The sequence below is a fragment of the Strix aluco genome, chromosome 3 (genome assembly GCF_031877795.1).
Source record: "Strix aluco isolate bStrAlu1 chromosome 3, bStrAlu1.hap1, whole genome shotgun sequence".
Lineage (NCBI taxonomy): Eukaryota > Metazoa > Chordata > Aves > Strigiformes > Strigidae > Strix > Strix aluco.
Window position 1 is genome coordinate 93,816,424 of NC_133933.1, and position 18,380 is coordinate 93,834,803.

Genomic DNA, 18,380 nt, shown 5'->3' on the forward strand with positions numbered 1-18,380 from the left:
TGCGCGGAGCTGCCGGTGACTCAGCGGCAGCGGCGCCCCGCTGACCCCCCTCCCGGCGGCGGCGCCGTGCCGCGGCTCTGCCCCCTCCCTCCCTCCTTCCCTCCCTCCCTCCCGGCAGGATCATCCCACCCCGCCGGGCGGTCACCTCAGCAGGAGGAGCCGCCGCTTTGCCTCCGCTCCCCCAGCGACCTGACGGCAGCGCGCCTCGCCTCGCCTCGCCATGCAAGCAGGGAAGGCAGCCGAGAGCCGGGACGCCGGCCGGCCCCTGCAGGTCACCATGAAGAGGGGCTACGAGGTGCTCCGCGACCCCCACCTCAACAAGGTAGGGGCGGGCGGGGCAGGTGCGCCGCGGCGGCCCGGACCGCTGAGGGCGGGAGCCCCCTCCCTCGCCCCGGCCCCCCGCCCGCCCGCGGGGGACGGAGAGACCTGCCGCGGCTGGGCGCTGCCTGCGGAGCCGGAGCCGGGCCCGCGGGGCGCCGGGCGGCCTCTCGCCGCCGCCACCTGTCGCGGCGCAGCGCCCGGGGGGCGCCCGGCCCGCCCCCGCGCAGCGGCCGCTGAGCCGGGCCGGGCCGAGCCGAGCCGGGGCGGCGGCGGGGCAGCGGCACTTCCTGCGGGCCGGGCAGCGCTTCCTCTTCCTTCGGGGCGGCGGGGGGCCCGCGGGCGGCGGCGAGCACCCTGCCGGCCCCCGACCCCGCCAGCCTCGGCCCCGGGGCGCGGAGCCCGCCGCGGGCCGCGGCGCCATCCCCGCTCTATCTGCCAGAGAAGAGAAGCGGCGGCGGCAGCAGCCGCCGCCGCCTGGGGAGGATGCTGCTGAAAGTTATGCCGCTCTGCTGCGAGTTCCCGCTGCCGTGACTGTGTTTTTCCGGTACCCTCCTTCTTTTCCAGCCCCCTTTCCCACGGGTGCCCCACCTTGTTTCCTGCGGGCGAGCCTGGCTGTTCGTGCTGTCCTACCTTTTATCTCCTGGCAGGTGGAAAAGGCGTTTTATCACCATTATTCCACTTGCAGCTGTAAAATTCAACTACAGTTTCCCCCCTGCTCCAATGCCGTCAGCTTTTAAGGGATGCCATAGCACAGCAAAACCTTTTTGTCACATCTCTAATTCACTTAAGAATGGTAATTCCACTTGATAAAACTTTCTAAACACGTTAAACTAATCTGGAAAAAATAAAGCTGAGTAAGTAAGTGTTTGCACAGCTCTGATAAAGATGCAAAGTTCACATAGTAAAATACTTTATTGGTGTGACAGACCCTGGATTTGCTGCTAAAATGAAAAACAGGTAAAGTCAAAGGTAGATCATAAACGACACCTAGCACGTGAAGCCTTGGTCAAGTCCTTAGCCCCAACTTTGTTCTTGCACGTTACTTTTAATGGTGCTCCGACTTGTACCTCTGCATTAGAATGTATTAGTCATTTTACTTATTGCTGAGTTGTATAAATTGACAAAAACTATGTGTCTAGTCTTACTGGATAGGTTGACTCATCAGTAAAAGCTCCATGTATTAGTTAGATGAATGGTGCTTTTATTAGTCTTGGTGCCTGACTGCAAAGTTTCCTCAGAGGCTGTCTTATGTCTCTGTGTGTGTAGGCCTGACAAGGTCTCCTGAGGTCAGGTGAAAGGAAAATTAACCAAAATATAAAACTACCAAACAGAAACCAAGGAGAGGCTGTTTCACTTGGGATTGCTTTTAAGCAGCTGCAGTATTCATGGAAAAAGTCCGATTCAGAATAACCTGGAAAGCCAATCCAACAAAAAACCCACCTTATTTTAAGCAGTAAAATGTGGCCTATTCTAAAATGTGTTGAACAAAGGGCAGTCAGAGGCAAAGCAGGCTCATTGCTACCTTTTTGCCCTCAAACATCATAATCTTGCCTCTGAAAAGCATGCCTGGAGGTGAGGTCCTAAAGAGGTAGGGGTCTTGCTTTATTTCCTGGCTTAGACTTTATTCTGCCCTTTCCCCTCAGCTGTGGTATAGCACATATGTACCGTACAGCAGAGAAGCAGGAAAAAGTAGTTGTTCGTTACCAGGCATGTCTACCCAGCTAACACAGAGTTTCGTGTTAGAAAAGATCAGCTGAAAAATCCGATCTTTATGCCTTTGAGGAGAGTCTGGTCCTGGTCTGGTGGAGAATGAGTAAGCCAGTTTTCTGACTGAGAGAGGTGAGTTTTGGTGGGTGTGGATGTATTACACCCTACTATATATATATATACATACACATCCCTTAATACATATATATTTTATTGCCAAATACATATATATGAGCAATAAAATCAAATAATTGCAGACTGCCAACATGGTTGCCGGTTTGATAGCTTGTGGCCTGCCTGCATGCATGGGAGCTGGTACTCCTCGTTCACTTTCTGTTGCCCAGGCTGTTAAACAAGCATCAGATTGCAGAGAATTCAATTTGAAGTAGATAAAATATCTCCTTTAATGATTCTAAAGTACAGGGATTGTTTGCAGTTCTGCAGAAGTGCCAGAACTTTCTACTATCTCCTGGGCCCTGTCTAAGAGCTGCAATTGCTCAGTATCAGCACTTTCTTTTGGATACGGTGCCAGTTTTAATAGTCCTATTTGCATATACTTGGCAAAAGTAGACTGTAAGTACTGGGTAGTGGTATCTAGAAGTGACTTGTAGAAAAATAAGACAAATTATGTTTTCAGGGTCTCTTAAGCCAAGACAGCTGACCTGTCAAGCAGGTAAAGCTGAAGTATGCTGCAATATGTGGAAGCTTGGGGCTTGTGTCCTCAAATAATGCATTCCTTTCCTCAGACAAATTGAAAGGAAAAATTTTCAGGGAACCATTTATACTTGGACATCTTTAAAAATAGATCTAAGAAGAAATAAGGAGCTAGATTTTTATTTTTTTTTTTAAATATCTGTCTCCATTTACTGCCCTACTCATCCAACAGTAAAGCTGGATTTCTGCATACTCAGTGCATACATCACTTTTTATACTTAACCTTGATGGCTGGCGAGAGGTGAGAGAAAGGGCTGTGGGAATGTGAGGGTAACACCCAAATTTCTTCTTTTCCACTTGCCCTCTATTTCTACCTGGATGGCAAAATTTCCAAAACATAGTAAGCACAGAAGTATGTTGAAGCCCTAGGCAATGTAATTTTTAAATCTTTTATGTTTTACTTTGTAAGTAATTCACAAACATGTACAAACTTCACTAAGGAAAAGCTTAATAAAAATGGTGGTTTTGTGTTTGCTTGTTGTTTTTTTTTTTTTTCCCCACACTGGGACATTTTGCCTACATATGAAACCATTGCTGCTTTTACAAGGTCACTGAGTGGTCTGCCCTATCTCAACAGCAGTGATGCATCAAAAATCATGAGGAACAGAAGATCATAATGCACTGAGTTTAGTTACTTGAGGACACACGTCCAAGTCTATGGACACTAATTGTGATTCAGTTTATTGTCTGAAGTGTTTAAAAGTGTGTTTAGAACCTTTTTGGTAATTGTCTTTTTTTTTTCTCCTCAGGCAACTAAACACATTGTAAATAGCAATTGCAAGGAAAACAAACACAGCTTCACTTCTTTTCATGGAAATAGATTGCATTTGAAACCTTTGGCTGGCAGTTGTATGCTCCTTAAGCTGATGAGTTATGGAAGTGTGAAAGTAATTTGCTCTACTCATACTATAAATCTCATTTACGCTTTATTCAGTGTTCAAGTTTGCAATTTTAAAGCACACAAATCATTTAACACTAAACTTTCATCTCATCTTTAATTTTTTTACCTCTTCATATTGTTTAAACAAATCATAGTTTCCCGTAAACTGCTTATTTTCATAATCTTGATGTAAAGATATGCAAGCATGTATTTCAATAGCACACTTTTCCAATAGTCTGTATTAATTGCCAAGTCTGAACACCTTCCTGACTGAGAAACTTTGCCATTGGAGGAGTGCTTTCCTTGCAGGCTGCTTTCATATTCTTGCAGAGTGATTCAGTGAGCAAGAAATAAGTGATTCTATTAAATCTAAGTGCTGGAGGGCTCTCTCCCCTCCCCAGCTGCTTAATTTTAACCCCTCTGTGACTGCTATCGTCATTGTTGAGTGTAGTGTGCTTGTAAGCTGTTGGTCCCTCTTTTTTCTTTCCCTTTATTCAAGTTGCACTAAAGAACCGGAGAATTTCAGAACAGACTGTTTGATGGGGCTGCTGAATATCTGAGAGCTCCCAATCTCAATCCCACCTGCAAGGGCATTGATATTTTATCCTTACCACCTCCTGTATGTGATGCCCCTGCATCTCAGTAGGTTCTTAACTAAGCAGTGGAATTAGTTGTTGGCTGAAGTTGGCTGTCAGTCCCTTGATTCACTATTGGGATTTACTATGCAAGAACCATACTGGAACAGACCAAAGGTCCATTTATCCCAATGTCTTATTTCTGACAGTGGCTAAACTGGATCCCTCAGGAGGAGTAAAAGAGCAAAGGACACCTTTAGTGATACTTTCTCAGAATAATCAATTTCAGGACGCGGGAATGAGCAGTTTATTAGGGGTTATTAAGATATGAATGCTTGTCTTTCCTATCAGATTACACATGCTATGTGTACTAATTTACTAAAAAACAACTGTAAACTTTTTTTAATTTAAGTGAAATCGTTATCTGAGCTAGAGAGAAGCATGGTCTTCCCATTTTGCCCCTACATTTCAGACAGTGGGAGGAGAATGCTTGTGAAATACAGATATATTTTGTTCTGTATACAGCTAGTTGCTTCACTAAAATAAAATTTGATTTTGAGAAAGTTTATTCCTGTGACTGGTGTGGGAGACATATAAAAAAGTTCTTAGGACTTTGACTGGTGACCCTGTAATAGGCCTCAGAAAACCCAGACCTCAGTAAAAAATCAGAAGCATTCCAGTGATATTTTCTCTATCTGATAGGTAAAAGAGAAGAAACATTTAAGAAGCTCCTCTAAATAAATCTATTCCTTTATCAAATACCAAACAGTAGAAGTCTTTTTTTCCTTCCATTGGTAATGCTCATATTTTCACATCTTAAACTTGTGTGTACTTTGACTGGGTCCTCTGGAGTGGCCAGTGCTCACTGAGTGTTGCTTTTGCCTTAACTGTAGATAGATATTTTGGGGAAAAAAATGATGAAACTGGGGCTGCAGAAGGAAAGCACTCCTTAAAATGGCATATTAAAAGTATCTATATTAATTTATAAAATAGGTTTTCTGAAGGTTACTTGATATTGCAATGTATGATTTCATATTAAGGTAGTAGATGTGATAGCACCTTTTAGATAGGCAGATGGTCAGCTCTACATGGAAATAAAGGTATAATTTGAGGAAATTTTTTGGAGGTATAGTTGCTGGTCACTCTCACTGTCTTCTACCTCCTTTTTTCCTATAAACTTCTTGCCCTCTACAACTTTGTGGTTTTTAACAGTCATGTTTCCTGGTTGTTATCCCAATCAGATCACCTAGCAGAGCAGTTCTGGTCTTGATAGGGATAAGCACATGCTATTTTTCTGGTCTTTGACAAGAGTAAACGTATAGTGGTTGTGTTCACACAGAAAGCAAATCAATCCGGTCTTTCTCTGAAACCTTTTAGAGTGAACTTGTATAGATTTTGCCAGTGTGTTTGGCAAGCATTTCATTTTTGATCTATTACTGGAGTCTCCGACACTGGAGTTGCTGTTTTGTGGAACGGCAACCTAGAATAGGAGGTTCTTCAAGTGTGGGGTTGGTTCATACCAGAGCTGTTTTCTCTTTTAACAGTCAGGACCATAAGTTGCAGACTGGCAGAACTGCAGCTACCTTGTACGCTTGGGTTTTGGGCAAGGGTGTGAGCTCAGCTGTGGCTCACCAGTGGGTACCGCAGGGCTGGGTGAGGAGGTTCTCACATTGCCAGTGTATTCTCCCTTCTTGAAAGCACCTTCCTGAGGTGTGAGGGAGGAGTTGCAATGCAGGATGTTTTTTGTATGAGTGCTTTTATTTACAGTATGTGTGAAGGGCCTTTAAAAATTAATTCCGTGCTTTTTCCGACCTTTCTCACTTTAAGGCAGGTTTGACCTGCATACTATTAATAAGAGTAAGACTTGGGAAAAGGACAAAGTATTTCAATCAGATTATTTTACCACCATCCTCTATTTTATGTGTACAGCTTGCAGCGTTCATTGCCTCCTACTACTTTGTTCCTGACCTAGTAGGTAAGTTGCTGCAGTTGGTGTTACATTCTTTTCTTCCTGTTGGCCTCCAGTTCTTTGCTTGCAGTTAGGAAAAAGAGTGCTGAGACAGCGAGTTGGGAACAAAGTTTTGTGACCTTAATTAAAAGCAAATAAAATGAAGGAGAAAAATTATGTAGTAAGCTATATAGTGTAACAGCAACTGAATAGTGGTATGAGTTGTCACAAGAAGCTGAAACCTAGAATTGTTTTGGTGTGAAGCTGTTTCAGGTATGAAAAACATTTTACAGTTCTGTAAGTTTCTTGTGAACTTCAGTAATTGAACACAAACAAAATTAACCTTTTTTCTTTAGACTGAGGAATCCTATGCCTTCCTACTACTACTTTAGACTGAGGAATGTTACTTGAATAGAAACATTAATCCTGGCACAGAGCACCTTGCAAACAGGATTTGTGTATTTAGAACAAGTTAAATGTGCTTTTCCACACTAGGTTTTACAGAGATGCTGGCCACAGATCTTGGGTGCTGTTTTTTTAATCTTACTGATGGATGCTGACAACAAGTAGGATAAGAGCTCACCGAGCAATTGTACTTAACGTCTAGGTAAAATAAACTGCGGAGAATATTTGTGCTTTTTGCGGAAAGCATATCTCAGAGTACAGAAGTTCTTATTGTTGCATTCTTTGCTTTATATGTCAAATTCTGCTGAATCAGTCTCTTGTACTGAGCTGTCTCTGGAAAAGAAAGAAGTTGCGGCCACAGCAGGCACAAGCTTCTCTCCCTCTGGCCCTGCTTCCCTCTCCGAAGGGAGGAGGAAGTGAAATGTGTGTGACAGCAATGTTCCTTATTAAACTGTGACCCCAAGTTAAAGTGTGCCATCTTTGCTTTGTCATGCCTTTCCCTTTCCTTCCTTGCCTGCTCAGGTGAGCTGTGTATTTGGTGCGTGACTTGCTCGTGGCTGCTGTAGCCGAGGCTCGCAGGGGTTGATGCAGCTCATTGCTCCAGGCTCTGATGACTAAGTGGCCCACTGCTGTTGCGCTAAATACATTACTGATGGAGGTCTGAAATAGAGTATTAATACTCTTCAATTAGGTCCTTCAATTAGGTTCTTCCAGTTTATATTAGAGAATTTTATAGTGGAGCAGCTGTTTTGAGGAAGTGTCAAAAGCATCATTTGCTGGAGGGACATGATTCTGAGATTTCAGCCACAGTAGCAAGTGGTTTGTGCTCCCTGCAAATCTGAAGAGCTCTTGTAAGTTGTCCTTTGTCCTCTCCTGAAGCTAGCTGAACCAAATGTACAGTGGTTGCCTGAGAGCTCTGTGGCCCATCGTGGCTGGAAGAGTAGGATGGAAAGGGGAGAAAAGAACAGAAATAAGAACACTGTTGGATTTGTGTGCCTGTGTAATGAGATGTGCAGGGTAGTCTGTTCACTCCCAAGTACCCAAAACAAAGAAAGAAGAAATTGTCTTCTGTTAACATTAATAGGAGTGGGACATTTAACACCTCTAGTGTTGTGTTTGTTTGTTTGTTTGTTTGTTTGTTTGTTTGTTTTTTCCCACCTCCTTTAATGATGATGTTGAACAGGGTGGGATGCTTAAAAAAAAAAAGAAAGAGCAGACCAATTCCATTCGCTGTGTACAGGTGCAGTGTCAGGAAGGACCTGCTACCTGTTAAGTGCCAGCTGGGGAGTAATGGATGTCTATTCATCTTTATGCATTCATTGTCTTCATTCAGCACTGAGTGAAGCCTGTCCCACTGAGACAGGTACCTGTGGACTTCTGACCCAGAGATGTGTGTACGTGCCTAACAACAAGGCTTTAGTGCATGGAACTGAATTTGAAGAATTGTGTGTATTTTAGTTTGCGTGGCTGCTGTGATATCACAGTAGCACCGAGATTTTTCAAGCATCAATTAATTAGATCTTAAATGGGTATAAATTAAGGATCCTTTGGATTTAATGAATAGTGCTATATTTGATCATGCTGGTATACACACATGATCTTCGTCTTTATTTTGTGCCAGGGCAGTGCAGGCTGGTCCCATGACTGGGAATAGTTTTACGGTAATTATCTCCATTGTCTGGTTTACAGCAACATCAAGGAGCTAAATCTGATATAGGAAAAGGGCAATAAAATGTTACAGAATTACCAATTTGTAATACATGGTAGCCTGTACAGCAAAGCTGAAGACAAACTTGAAACAGTAGCCCTGTGTCTGCAAAACTGGGATGGCTGGGACTTGGAACAAACTTCCTAATGGACAGGTAGAAGCAGCAAGACTATGCATTAACTTATCAGAGACCAGGCAGAGGCTTTGGGGCTTCCAGTGTTTTGCCTGACATAGGAATTCAAATCTTTAAATAAAGATGCTGATGGTTTCTAGTCAGAGGTGGAGGATGAATTTGGCTTGACACTAGAATATTCTGCCTTTTCATTCATGGAGAAGGGTATTGTGCACAGTCAGCAGCACTGCTTCCTAGCAGGGCTTGCAGACATGAGAAATCTACCTTACCCAATCGATATATTAAGATGTGATATTTATTGTGGGTGTCCTATTCTCAATAACTATGAATTGACTTATGGTTCTGAAATTGCAACTGTGCAGGTTCGCTGTGTATCTGTTCATCTTCAAAAAAAGTCAAAGTAGTGGATGAAGTCAAGCAAGGTAGGGGAAACCCTCTAATAGTTACTTTAAGAAAGTTTTGAAATATAGTTGAATTGGTTTTGTTAATATTCACCCTATGTAGCCCACATAGGTTGAACTTCTGTTAGTCACTCTTTTCTTTACCTTCCCATTTCCCCCGTTAATAGCAATTTTATAAGTAGCATTATACCTTTAACTGAGAAGTAAATGATTACTGTCAAGCATATTGAACTCCATGAATTTACATTTTAGAAATATTTCAGGTTTTTTTTTTCTACAGCCAATAATAGAATAATGATATGCTTTCAGAGAAGTAGGAAAATTGCAATTGCTGTGTAGTTATAACAGATTGGGTTATCATTTTGACTAATTTTCATGATTTCATGACATGTAGCAAGATAGTAGGAATTTTAAGACTGCCTCAAAGGACTGTCAGTATGATGTACATGACAGACACCTCCAGGAGCCGGGACTGCCACGATACACAGCCATGGGGAATCTCATAATCATATATAAGCTCATGGCTTTTATGAGGATGATAAATTTGTGTAGGGTGATACTAGAGAAAGGACCTGATTCTGATACTGGTTTTAGTAGTGTAATCTGAGAGTAAATGCATGGTAGAGGGATGCAAGAGGGGAAGCTGCTGCAAAACTGGCGTGAAATTAGCACTGGTGCATTAATCCCTTTAAAAACGTAAACTTCTTTGTCACCTGGAGAGTTTGAGTGCCTTTAACATCCACAGACTTACAAAACTTGATTTCTAGTGGCCTGTTTAGAAGGAAACATTGAAATAATTCATCCAGTGTGCAAGATAAGTGTCTTTGGCTAGTCTGACCTTTCTGAGACTAGTCTAATTTTATCTAAAATGAGGAATATTATAGTATCTCATTTTTTGATTAATTAAGATGACTTTATATAGTCCAAATCTTTGGGTGATCTCAGAGAAAAAAAAATGCTGTGGAAAAAGCTAAATGTGTTTCTGTTAAAAACAGATCTCTAAGTTAATTTTGTATGAGAATTATTTTATGCATATTCCTCAGTATAGGTTTTTTTTTTAGGAGGTAATTAAAAAAAAAAACCTGAATTGAATGCATAAGAAAATGAGTTTTGATCTTATCAAAGATTAAGCTTTGCTAATCAAATTTGTTGCATAATTCAGGAAGCACAAAAATCCTGATTTAGAAGAAGGAGGTCACAGGGCACCCTGGAGGCAGTTCTTGCCTGCTTGTGTGCCTTCTGTTGAAATCAGTGTCTGTAGTTTACTTGGATACTGTTAGTGCCTATTCCTGTGTGAAACACAATACTCTGTGCAGAACTTGAGGTTGTTTACGATGTAGAGGAAGCAGAGGAAGTGTGGAGTAAACACTTTTTATATACATAAAGAATATATAACATAGAACTGAAAAAAAAGTGCATCACAATCTTATGCTTTGAATACTTGTGGTTTTCAGCCAAAGATGTTGAAATACATCAGGATCTACTCGTCTGGTATGAGTTCAGAAAGCAAATTCACCACTGTTTTGCTCTTAAAATATAAATGAGGCATAGAGCAGCAATGCATTTTATCATTGCATGTTTATTCTTAGGTTTTTACTTACTTTATTATTCAAGTAGCAACTGTTACCTGTTTCTGACTTAGGAAAACTGATTTTTTTCTCTAGTAACTAAGTTTAATATTAAAACTAAAGTCACTGTTCTGCCTCTCCTTTTTGTGTATTCATAAAATAAATATACCTACAAGTGGTTTGAAGAATTGCACCACCTTTGGTTCAATGTAACTTTGCTTAAACAAACTCAGTCTTCAGTCTTGAGTTAGTATTTTAGATTCATCTGTCTCTAATTGTGTGTATCTTTGGAACAGAGTAGGTGTTATGAGGTGTTAAATGATTTTGGCATCCAGTTCAGATGGGATATCACAGATTAGCTTTCTTCCTCTTGTCCCCCCTGAGTGATATAGTTTTAAGTTTACTTTTGGCATGGAGATTGGACAGTGCAGAATCACTGCTTTGCAAGAGAACAATGTGAATTGTTATTAAATACATCATTTCTTTTTCCATAAAGGCAAAAATAATTTTGGCTTTTACTAATGACTTAAAAAAAAAATCTTTGCCTTTAATCTGTCCTGGAGATGAGTGCATAGTGGTGATTATGAAGCATGTTATAACATTTTTAGTACTATTGTCTAGCTGACTTATTGGATTTCTTCCTGCAGATACCTGGCTTTAGAAAGCAGATTTATGTGTGGAGGTGTATCTACGGAAGAGGCAGTAAAGCCTCTTTAGCTAAATAGTACAGAAGAGCTCAACAGTTACAGATAGAAGTCAGAAGAGAAGAACGCTGTATTGCTAAAATAAAATGAATACCTGAGTCTGTGAAGCCCTTAATGTTGATTTGGCTTGAGTCTCTTCTAACCCTGTATGATGTTTTTTTGGAGGGGTTGATGATGCTCCTGCATCTTTGCTTCTTACATGCACTTCTTCACTCTGTCTCTGCTTAAGATCTGAAGAGACTACTATCTAGTTAATAAAGTTTGGATGAGGTGTTAAAATGCAGTACTTCACCAGCTGATGGCTGATTATGGACCTTTTTGGCATTGTTAAATGTGTTAAAATTACAACTGAATTTCTTTATGTAAAGTAGAAGAGTAATTTAATAGCTGAAAAAACATTTTAAGATACTTTCAAGTACAGAATATTGAACCCTAATGCTGACATGTTCAGCAGTTTTAGTCCGTGATAAATATACGGAATAAAATCCTTGTTGGATTTCAATATACTGACTATTAAAAGGTAAATTTGTCTGCTGCTATTTATAGGCAAATGGAAGTTATGAAAATACTTGATTTTGTGTTGTAGCAGTAGTTGGAGTAATTTCCTAAGGTCTTCAGGTTTACGCAGCTTTGGTTTTGCCCAGGCATAAGCCGCTGTTAAAAGTCATGTCCTAGGAGCAAGTGCTGGGAGAGGAATGAAGGGCCTTCTGCCAGGGGATTGGGATTCAGGCTCCTGGATCTCCTTCAGGAGTTAAATCTTGCAGCAGTTCATTCCTCCCTCTGTCTGGGCTTTTCAGTCTTCCTCAGATCATATGTTGTAGGTGACTGCTTGACATCTTTATTCCCAAGGTTTCTCTGAAATTCTTACCTTGCTCTTGTCCGGAGCCCAGGTGGGATAGTTGTCCTTCTGATTCCAACACATCTGTGTCTTGGGATGTTTCAAGTCGCCTCTATCCCAGGAGCGTTTTGAAGCTCAGTGACACCCCCTTTCCACCTTCTTCTCACTGGAGTCCTTGTTCTTTCAGGCTGCTGCTGAGTGTAGATGTCATTTTACAGACTTCACCTAAAGCTTTCAGGCCTGGTGAAGGAGAGCTGGTTCCCTGCTATGCTTCAAAGCATTTCCTCTACACAGGGTATTCACTGAAGTTCTTTGAAAAAATTTACTAGAGCTTGTGTGTACAAACATCTATTCAGGAAGTCAATGAATGTCGGTGTATTACTATGCATAGCTTATGTGTAATAACAAGCTTGAGGTAATATAATTTTTAACAGAGTTCTAGATGTGAAGACATCTGCTGTTTGTCTTTTAAGGCATACAAATTTATGTCTTTGAGGTATATGATTTTTATGGTCTTAGGAGAGCATAAAAGTAGTGTGGTTTATCTTTTTTTGTGTTGTTGCTTTTTGTTAAAACAAGATTTCATGCCAAATTCTCTAAGGATGAGACTTACCAATTGCATTACTTTCTCTAAGAGGAGGCTGGACAAAGCCTTCCTCTTGCTCATGTGATAGGGGATTTGGCATGGCTGTCTTTATTAGGTCAGTCAAGGGTGAGGTAAAGAAATAAGGAATGTTTCTTAAAATAGCTTGATAATTCTGAATTAATTTTTTTACTGTGTATAGAACATACAAATTCTTTAGAACACTGCAGCAGTTGAACTAAATACATTGATTATATGTGAAAATAAATAAATAAATGTAGGTGAGTCTGTGTAAACAGGTATCAGAAAAGGTGTCTTACTCACTGTACTGCTTTTTTTCTGCATTGAAGGTGGCTTTCACCACATGCCCTCGGCAGCTGCTTGAAAGGAACACTTTATCTAAGCTCAGGAAAAGTAGAACATCTCACTTTGCATCTTACCTGGGGAAACATAACCGGTCCGGCTCTGTCTCTTAGCCACTGGCCTTGCGTTTGCCAGAAAAGCAAGTGTTCCAGGTCAGGAGTCTGCATGAAACTGGAGCCTCTGCTCTCCTGCCAGGCTGTTTGAGGTACCGAGCTCTTGTGCTTCTTGGAGTAAATGGATAAACTCAAAATAGAAAATAAAAAGTGAGTGCTTCCTTCTGAGGTGTAATTCTTAGGAGAAAAAAAAATAATCTGTAGGATAAAGAAACACAGCCTTCAAACTAACGTTATTTCCTAAACTTCTTACTTTCGTGTACTTTATGGCAAGAAATAACTTTCTTCTGGTTCTATAGTTACTGAGTCCTCTAACTTTATTCTGCAGTAAGGATGTAGTGGGTAAAACACAGGTGAGAAGAATACATGAATATAGGAAAGTACAGTTGTCATAATGTTCCACTAGCAATTTAAACAGGGTGTGTGACTAACAGACACCCTTTCTGGTTTGCTTTGAGGTACACTTCACAGATCTTTAAACATATGATTGAAGCTTTCTTTGTCTTACTTCAGAACTATGTAATGAGTACACACATTTTTCCCCCTTTAATTAGTGAGCTCTACTTCAACAAGAGAGACAAAATATTGTAGTAAATTGGGCACTGGACTGGAAACTAGGTCATGCACTTGTGATTGTTAAATCTTAGTCATTTAGTTTTCTCATCTGACAAGGCAAGCAACATTTGAGAAATTCTGAGGATGAAAACTAGTATAAAGTACTTGGTCTTATATACTTAGTCTTTTTAGATAATGTTTTGCTGTGTTGTTTTTGTACTGCTATAATCTAGTTTCTATTACAATTTTCTTTCCTTGGTGGGGGGAATCATCTTCTAGTTTTTGCAGTAACCACTCAGCAGGCTGCTGTTTCTTTTAAAGTCACATCTAAGTAGACCCATGTCTAACCTGTATAGTCCTGACATACTTTGTTCATATCCTTCTACCTTCTGCTGTATTGCAATTACAAGTAGAGAGGGTGTTAGTGGATGTTCAGTCTCCTGCATATACAGTTTCCTAGATCCATGAAAATCCATTAGACAGGACTGCAAATTATGGCCAGTGCTCAATGCTGGGGGGGTGGAAAGGAAGATCTGAATAGGCAGGAAGAAATCATCCATCTGTGTAGCTAAACCTGCTCTTGGCTTCAGGCCATGCTGTGCCACATGCAGATTTGTTCCAATTAGATGAAGTGGTAGCTGACCCTTGGCTGCCTCCTCTAAGCCTCCTGGTCCTGGGCAGCACTGGTAAGAGTTGCATCCATTCCAGCTGAGTGGGGAGAAGAGGTGAGCAAGTGTTCAGTATTTATCAGTCTAAGGAAGCTGAGGTTAATAATTCCTGCAAGGAAAGGTATTTCAACTTTCATCTAGCCACTACTCGGTAGTTTTTAACTCAGTGAAACTTCATTTCTTCAAGAAGCTAGATTTCATGCCTCCAGGACTTAAATTCATGCGATGATGTGAATGAAGGCTGACTTTCTCAGGGTATATTTAGCTATCTGAAGACTTCGCTAGCTATTGGCTAGGCAGAGGTGATACAAATTTGAAATAAACTCTTCTCTCACACTTAGGATTCTGATGTTGATTCCCTAGAGAAAATGTCCTGCACAGAAAACATCTAAAGGACGAATAAACCTCTTGCCATACCTTGTATAGTGGAGCTGCCTATTGCCATCAAAGATATCTTTTTAGAATTTTTCTTTTCTAAAATGTCCATGTGTGTGTCCTCTAAACATACACATTTTCTTTACATATGAATTGTTACAACATTCTTAGAAAGTATGCTTCTGTAATGTAAATACCCAGCACAATAAGATTTTCTTTGAAAAATAACTTGATGAAGGTGTAGCAGTTAGCAAAGTAAATCTATTTTCATGTCAAAGTATTGAATTATATCTCAATCCTCCCATATTTTTTAATAATTTGTTATTTCAAAATAGATTCTTGTTTTCTATTATGGGATTTTAGCAGTGACCAGAAAGCCTACATGATGAATTAATATCTGTGAACCTAATCCTGAAAATAATTGTATAAATAGCTACTGAAAGATAATGCTTGTCTGGCTGTGCTCCAGATTGCCAGTAGTGCAACTCTCAAAGCATACAACGATAATAAGCATTTTTTTGGCCCTGAAAATACTTACATGCATCTATTTACTTATATACATAGAACAGTCTTTCAGATATTATAAAGAAACGTGGCACATGCATAAAAGCCCCATTTATTTTGTACTGGCCTCTTACTTACACTTCATTACTTTACATAGGTGAAGCTGCTATGTGGAGAACAAAGCAATAATGCAGTAGTTAGACATACAGCTGTAGAAAACTGAAGCTGGATCTGTTATGGTGAATCTGCTCTGCATTCTGTGAATCTCTTATCCTCGGCAAATATAATAATAATGAGATGATTATTATTAATAATAGTAATAGAAACCTCATTAATCTTATTTTGGTGCTGTAAGTGTTGGAACCCAAAATCTAGCTTCGGCTGAAGGTCGTATGACTTGAACAGGAATTTTTCCTAACCTGTCCTGTCCTTTCTTCAGTTGACAATATATGTTGTTGTAGGCAAATGAATTTCTGTTTGCAACACCAAATACATGTTTGCAGGAGCAGAACCTGTCCTGGCTGGAAACTCTTGAGTCATAGCGTGAAGAGAGCCTCAGTGTCTCTAGATCATATATGCTGCTATTCCATTCTGCCTTGAAATGAGTAGTTAAAGGAAAATGAAAGTTAACGATTGAGTGGTTTTGTCAGTGTGGCATATGGGACTGAAGTATTGGAAGTAATTGCAACAGCATGTTCTGGGTTGTAAAAGAATACCTTCTAAACAAAATTACTCCACCCTCCTGTAGTTTTTCATGATAAAGAACTTGCAAAGAGAGTATTTTTATAAGCCTTTTTCATGGCTTAACCTACCCAACTTAGTCCGTGCTCTGACATTTTATCTGTCAAGTAAGTTTTGTCAAGCTTGTTAGTTTAATTTTGGGGAACAATTTTTTTTGTGTATGTTTATTGCAGTGCAGTTGGTCTATCACAATAAGTCTTTCCAGTGCTTTGGCCCAGATTCAGCTGGCTTACACAGATGTGTGAAACCAATGTGTGTGTGTGTGTGTGTGTGTGTGTGTGTGTGTGTTCATTTTTTGCCCCTGCCTGACTCAAAGAGTATTATCAGCAACAATAATAATACAAAGTAATTGAAAATACCTAGCATTCCTCAACATGAAGTTATTTCCAGTGTCTGTAAAAACTGCAGTGCTTCTCAAAATGATTTTTTTTTTCCTAAAACTATGAAGATCACTGTCTGAATGCTACTTAGTGGAAGGAGCTTGTAATATCAACATGCGGAATGTGAGTGGAATATTATTATAAAATCATAGGGTAATTCCTGTCAGAAGGGATCTCAGGAGGTCTCTAGTCCAACCTCCTACTCACAGGAGGGTCAGGTATGGAAAGAGAACAGGTTGCTCACTGCTGTATTCTGTCAGGTCTTGAAAACCTCTAAGGACAGAGACTATACAGCTTGTCTGTGTAACCTGTGTATGTTTGTGCTCATGGGAGGAATTTTTTTTTCCTTATATCCAGTGTGAGCCTCTCTTATCTTATGCCTGTTGTCCTTCTGCTGTGTACTTCTGTGGAGAGCCTAGATAGCCTCAGCATAGGTGCTGGAAGGCTGCTATTAGGTCCCCACAAAACCTTGTCATCTCCAGGCTGAACAAACCCCGTTCCCTAATATGGGATGTGCTTCAGCCCCTGATCATCTTGGTGTCCCTTTACTGAACTCACTCCAGTTTACTGATGTCTTTCTTGTATTGGGGACCCAATTGACTCTTACCATAAATGCAGTCTAATGAGCGCCAAGTAAAGTGGTATGATAATTTCCCTCAATCTATACTCCTGTTAGTATGCTATGCTGCTTCTAATGTAGCCCAGGATACTGTTGGCTGCCTTTGTTCCCTGTGCACACTGGTGGCTTCTGCTCAGTTTGCTGTCCACCAGGTCCTTTTCAACAGACCTGCTCCTCCTCAGCCAGTCAGTCTGTCACCAGCCTGAATCATTGCAGCCTGTATTGTTTCCTTTCCAGGTTGCAGCACTTTACATTTATCCTTGTTGAATTTCATAATGTTCCTGTCAGGCTGTTCCTCCAGGCTAAGTTCCTTCATATGGCAGCCCTGCTCTTGGATGTATCCACGGTTGCCCCTATTTGGTGTCATTTGCAAACCTGATCAGAGTACGTTCAGTTGCCTTTTCCAGGTCATTGATAAAGATGCTAAACAGGACAGGCCCCATTACAGACTCCTCGAGCATTCCACTTGATACTGGCCTGCAGCTGGAGTATAACTCATTAACTGCTTCCTTTTGAGCCTCATCATCCAACAGTTTTTTACCTAGCTGGTTGTCCACCCACCTAGACTGTAATATCCCAACTTGGGTGCAAGGATTTATTGGGAGCCAGTTTTGAAAGCCTTGCTTAAGGTGAGATAAATGAGATCTTCTGTCTCTCCTTGTCCATAAATCCAGTCATTTTACCATAGAAGGCAATCAGGCTGATCAGGAATGATTTACACTTGGCTTAAATCCAATCTGTAATGTTCTAGTCGCCTTCCTCCATCCCCTTAGGATCTTGAACTGTACTAGCCCATGGTCACTTCATCCAAGGTTGGCATTGATTATTGTATCCCTGGTCAGGTCTTTCTTATTTGTGAAGAGCCAATCCAGCTTTGCATCACCCCTGGCTGGGTCACCCAGTATCTCCTGTATCATCACTCACACTCTCCAGTAATCTCCTGGATTGTTTGTGTCCTGTCATGTTGCTGTTCCAGCAGAAGTGAAGAAGATGAAAGTCTACCATAAAAACAGGGGCCTGTGATCTGGGGACTCACCTTGTAGCTACCCAAGAAACAAGGAAAGTTTGTCAGCCTGATACTTGGTTACTATTGTTGGTATCTACTGGAGTCAGAGATTTCAGTTACTCAGCTAAACATTTGTTCTCCCTATATACATAGCAGGAGGAGGAAGAAATACCTGAATACGTATAGCACATGTGCATGACCTCTCTGTCAAACTCGTAAATTCTGTTGAATACAAGTCTCTTGGCAGTATCATACAAGTTTTGGAATACTATAAAAAAAGAGAAGCTATTGTGTCTCTGGTTCTTCTGCTATCTGTGGAATTTTCAAAGAGCTATCAACACTTCTGTAAAGGAAATATAGTGCAACTCGAGCAGCTCCTTGAGAAGCTGGGAAATATTTATTCAGGCAAACCCAAGGCAGTGCTTTCTCTTTAGAGCTTTTTTCTCTTTGCATAAGTTGCAGGGGAAGGGTGTAGCAGAACCCTGTAGTTCTCATCGCATTCTGCTCTGTCTGGCCTGAGAGAAGGCCATCTGGGGCTGTTTCTAAAGCAAAATTGTTAATATTAATTTCA

At 40.9% G+C, this 18,380-nt stretch overlaps 1 protein-coding gene across 1 annotated transcript in view; it reads left to right on the plus strand.

Moving 5' to 3' along the window:
• The first annotated feature begins 132 nt into the window (after nt 1-132).
• Nucleotides 133-18,380, plus strand: part of ME1 (malic enzyme 1) — a 185,590-nt gene continuing 167,342 nt past the window's right edge. Inside the window, exon 1 of the mRNA XM_074819678.1 lies at nt 133-322. Within this exon, the coding sequence (XP_074675779.1) occupies nt 221-322 (102 nt within the window). The 5' untranslated portion in view covers nt 133-220. The remainder of the gene's footprint in view (nt 323-18,380) is intronic.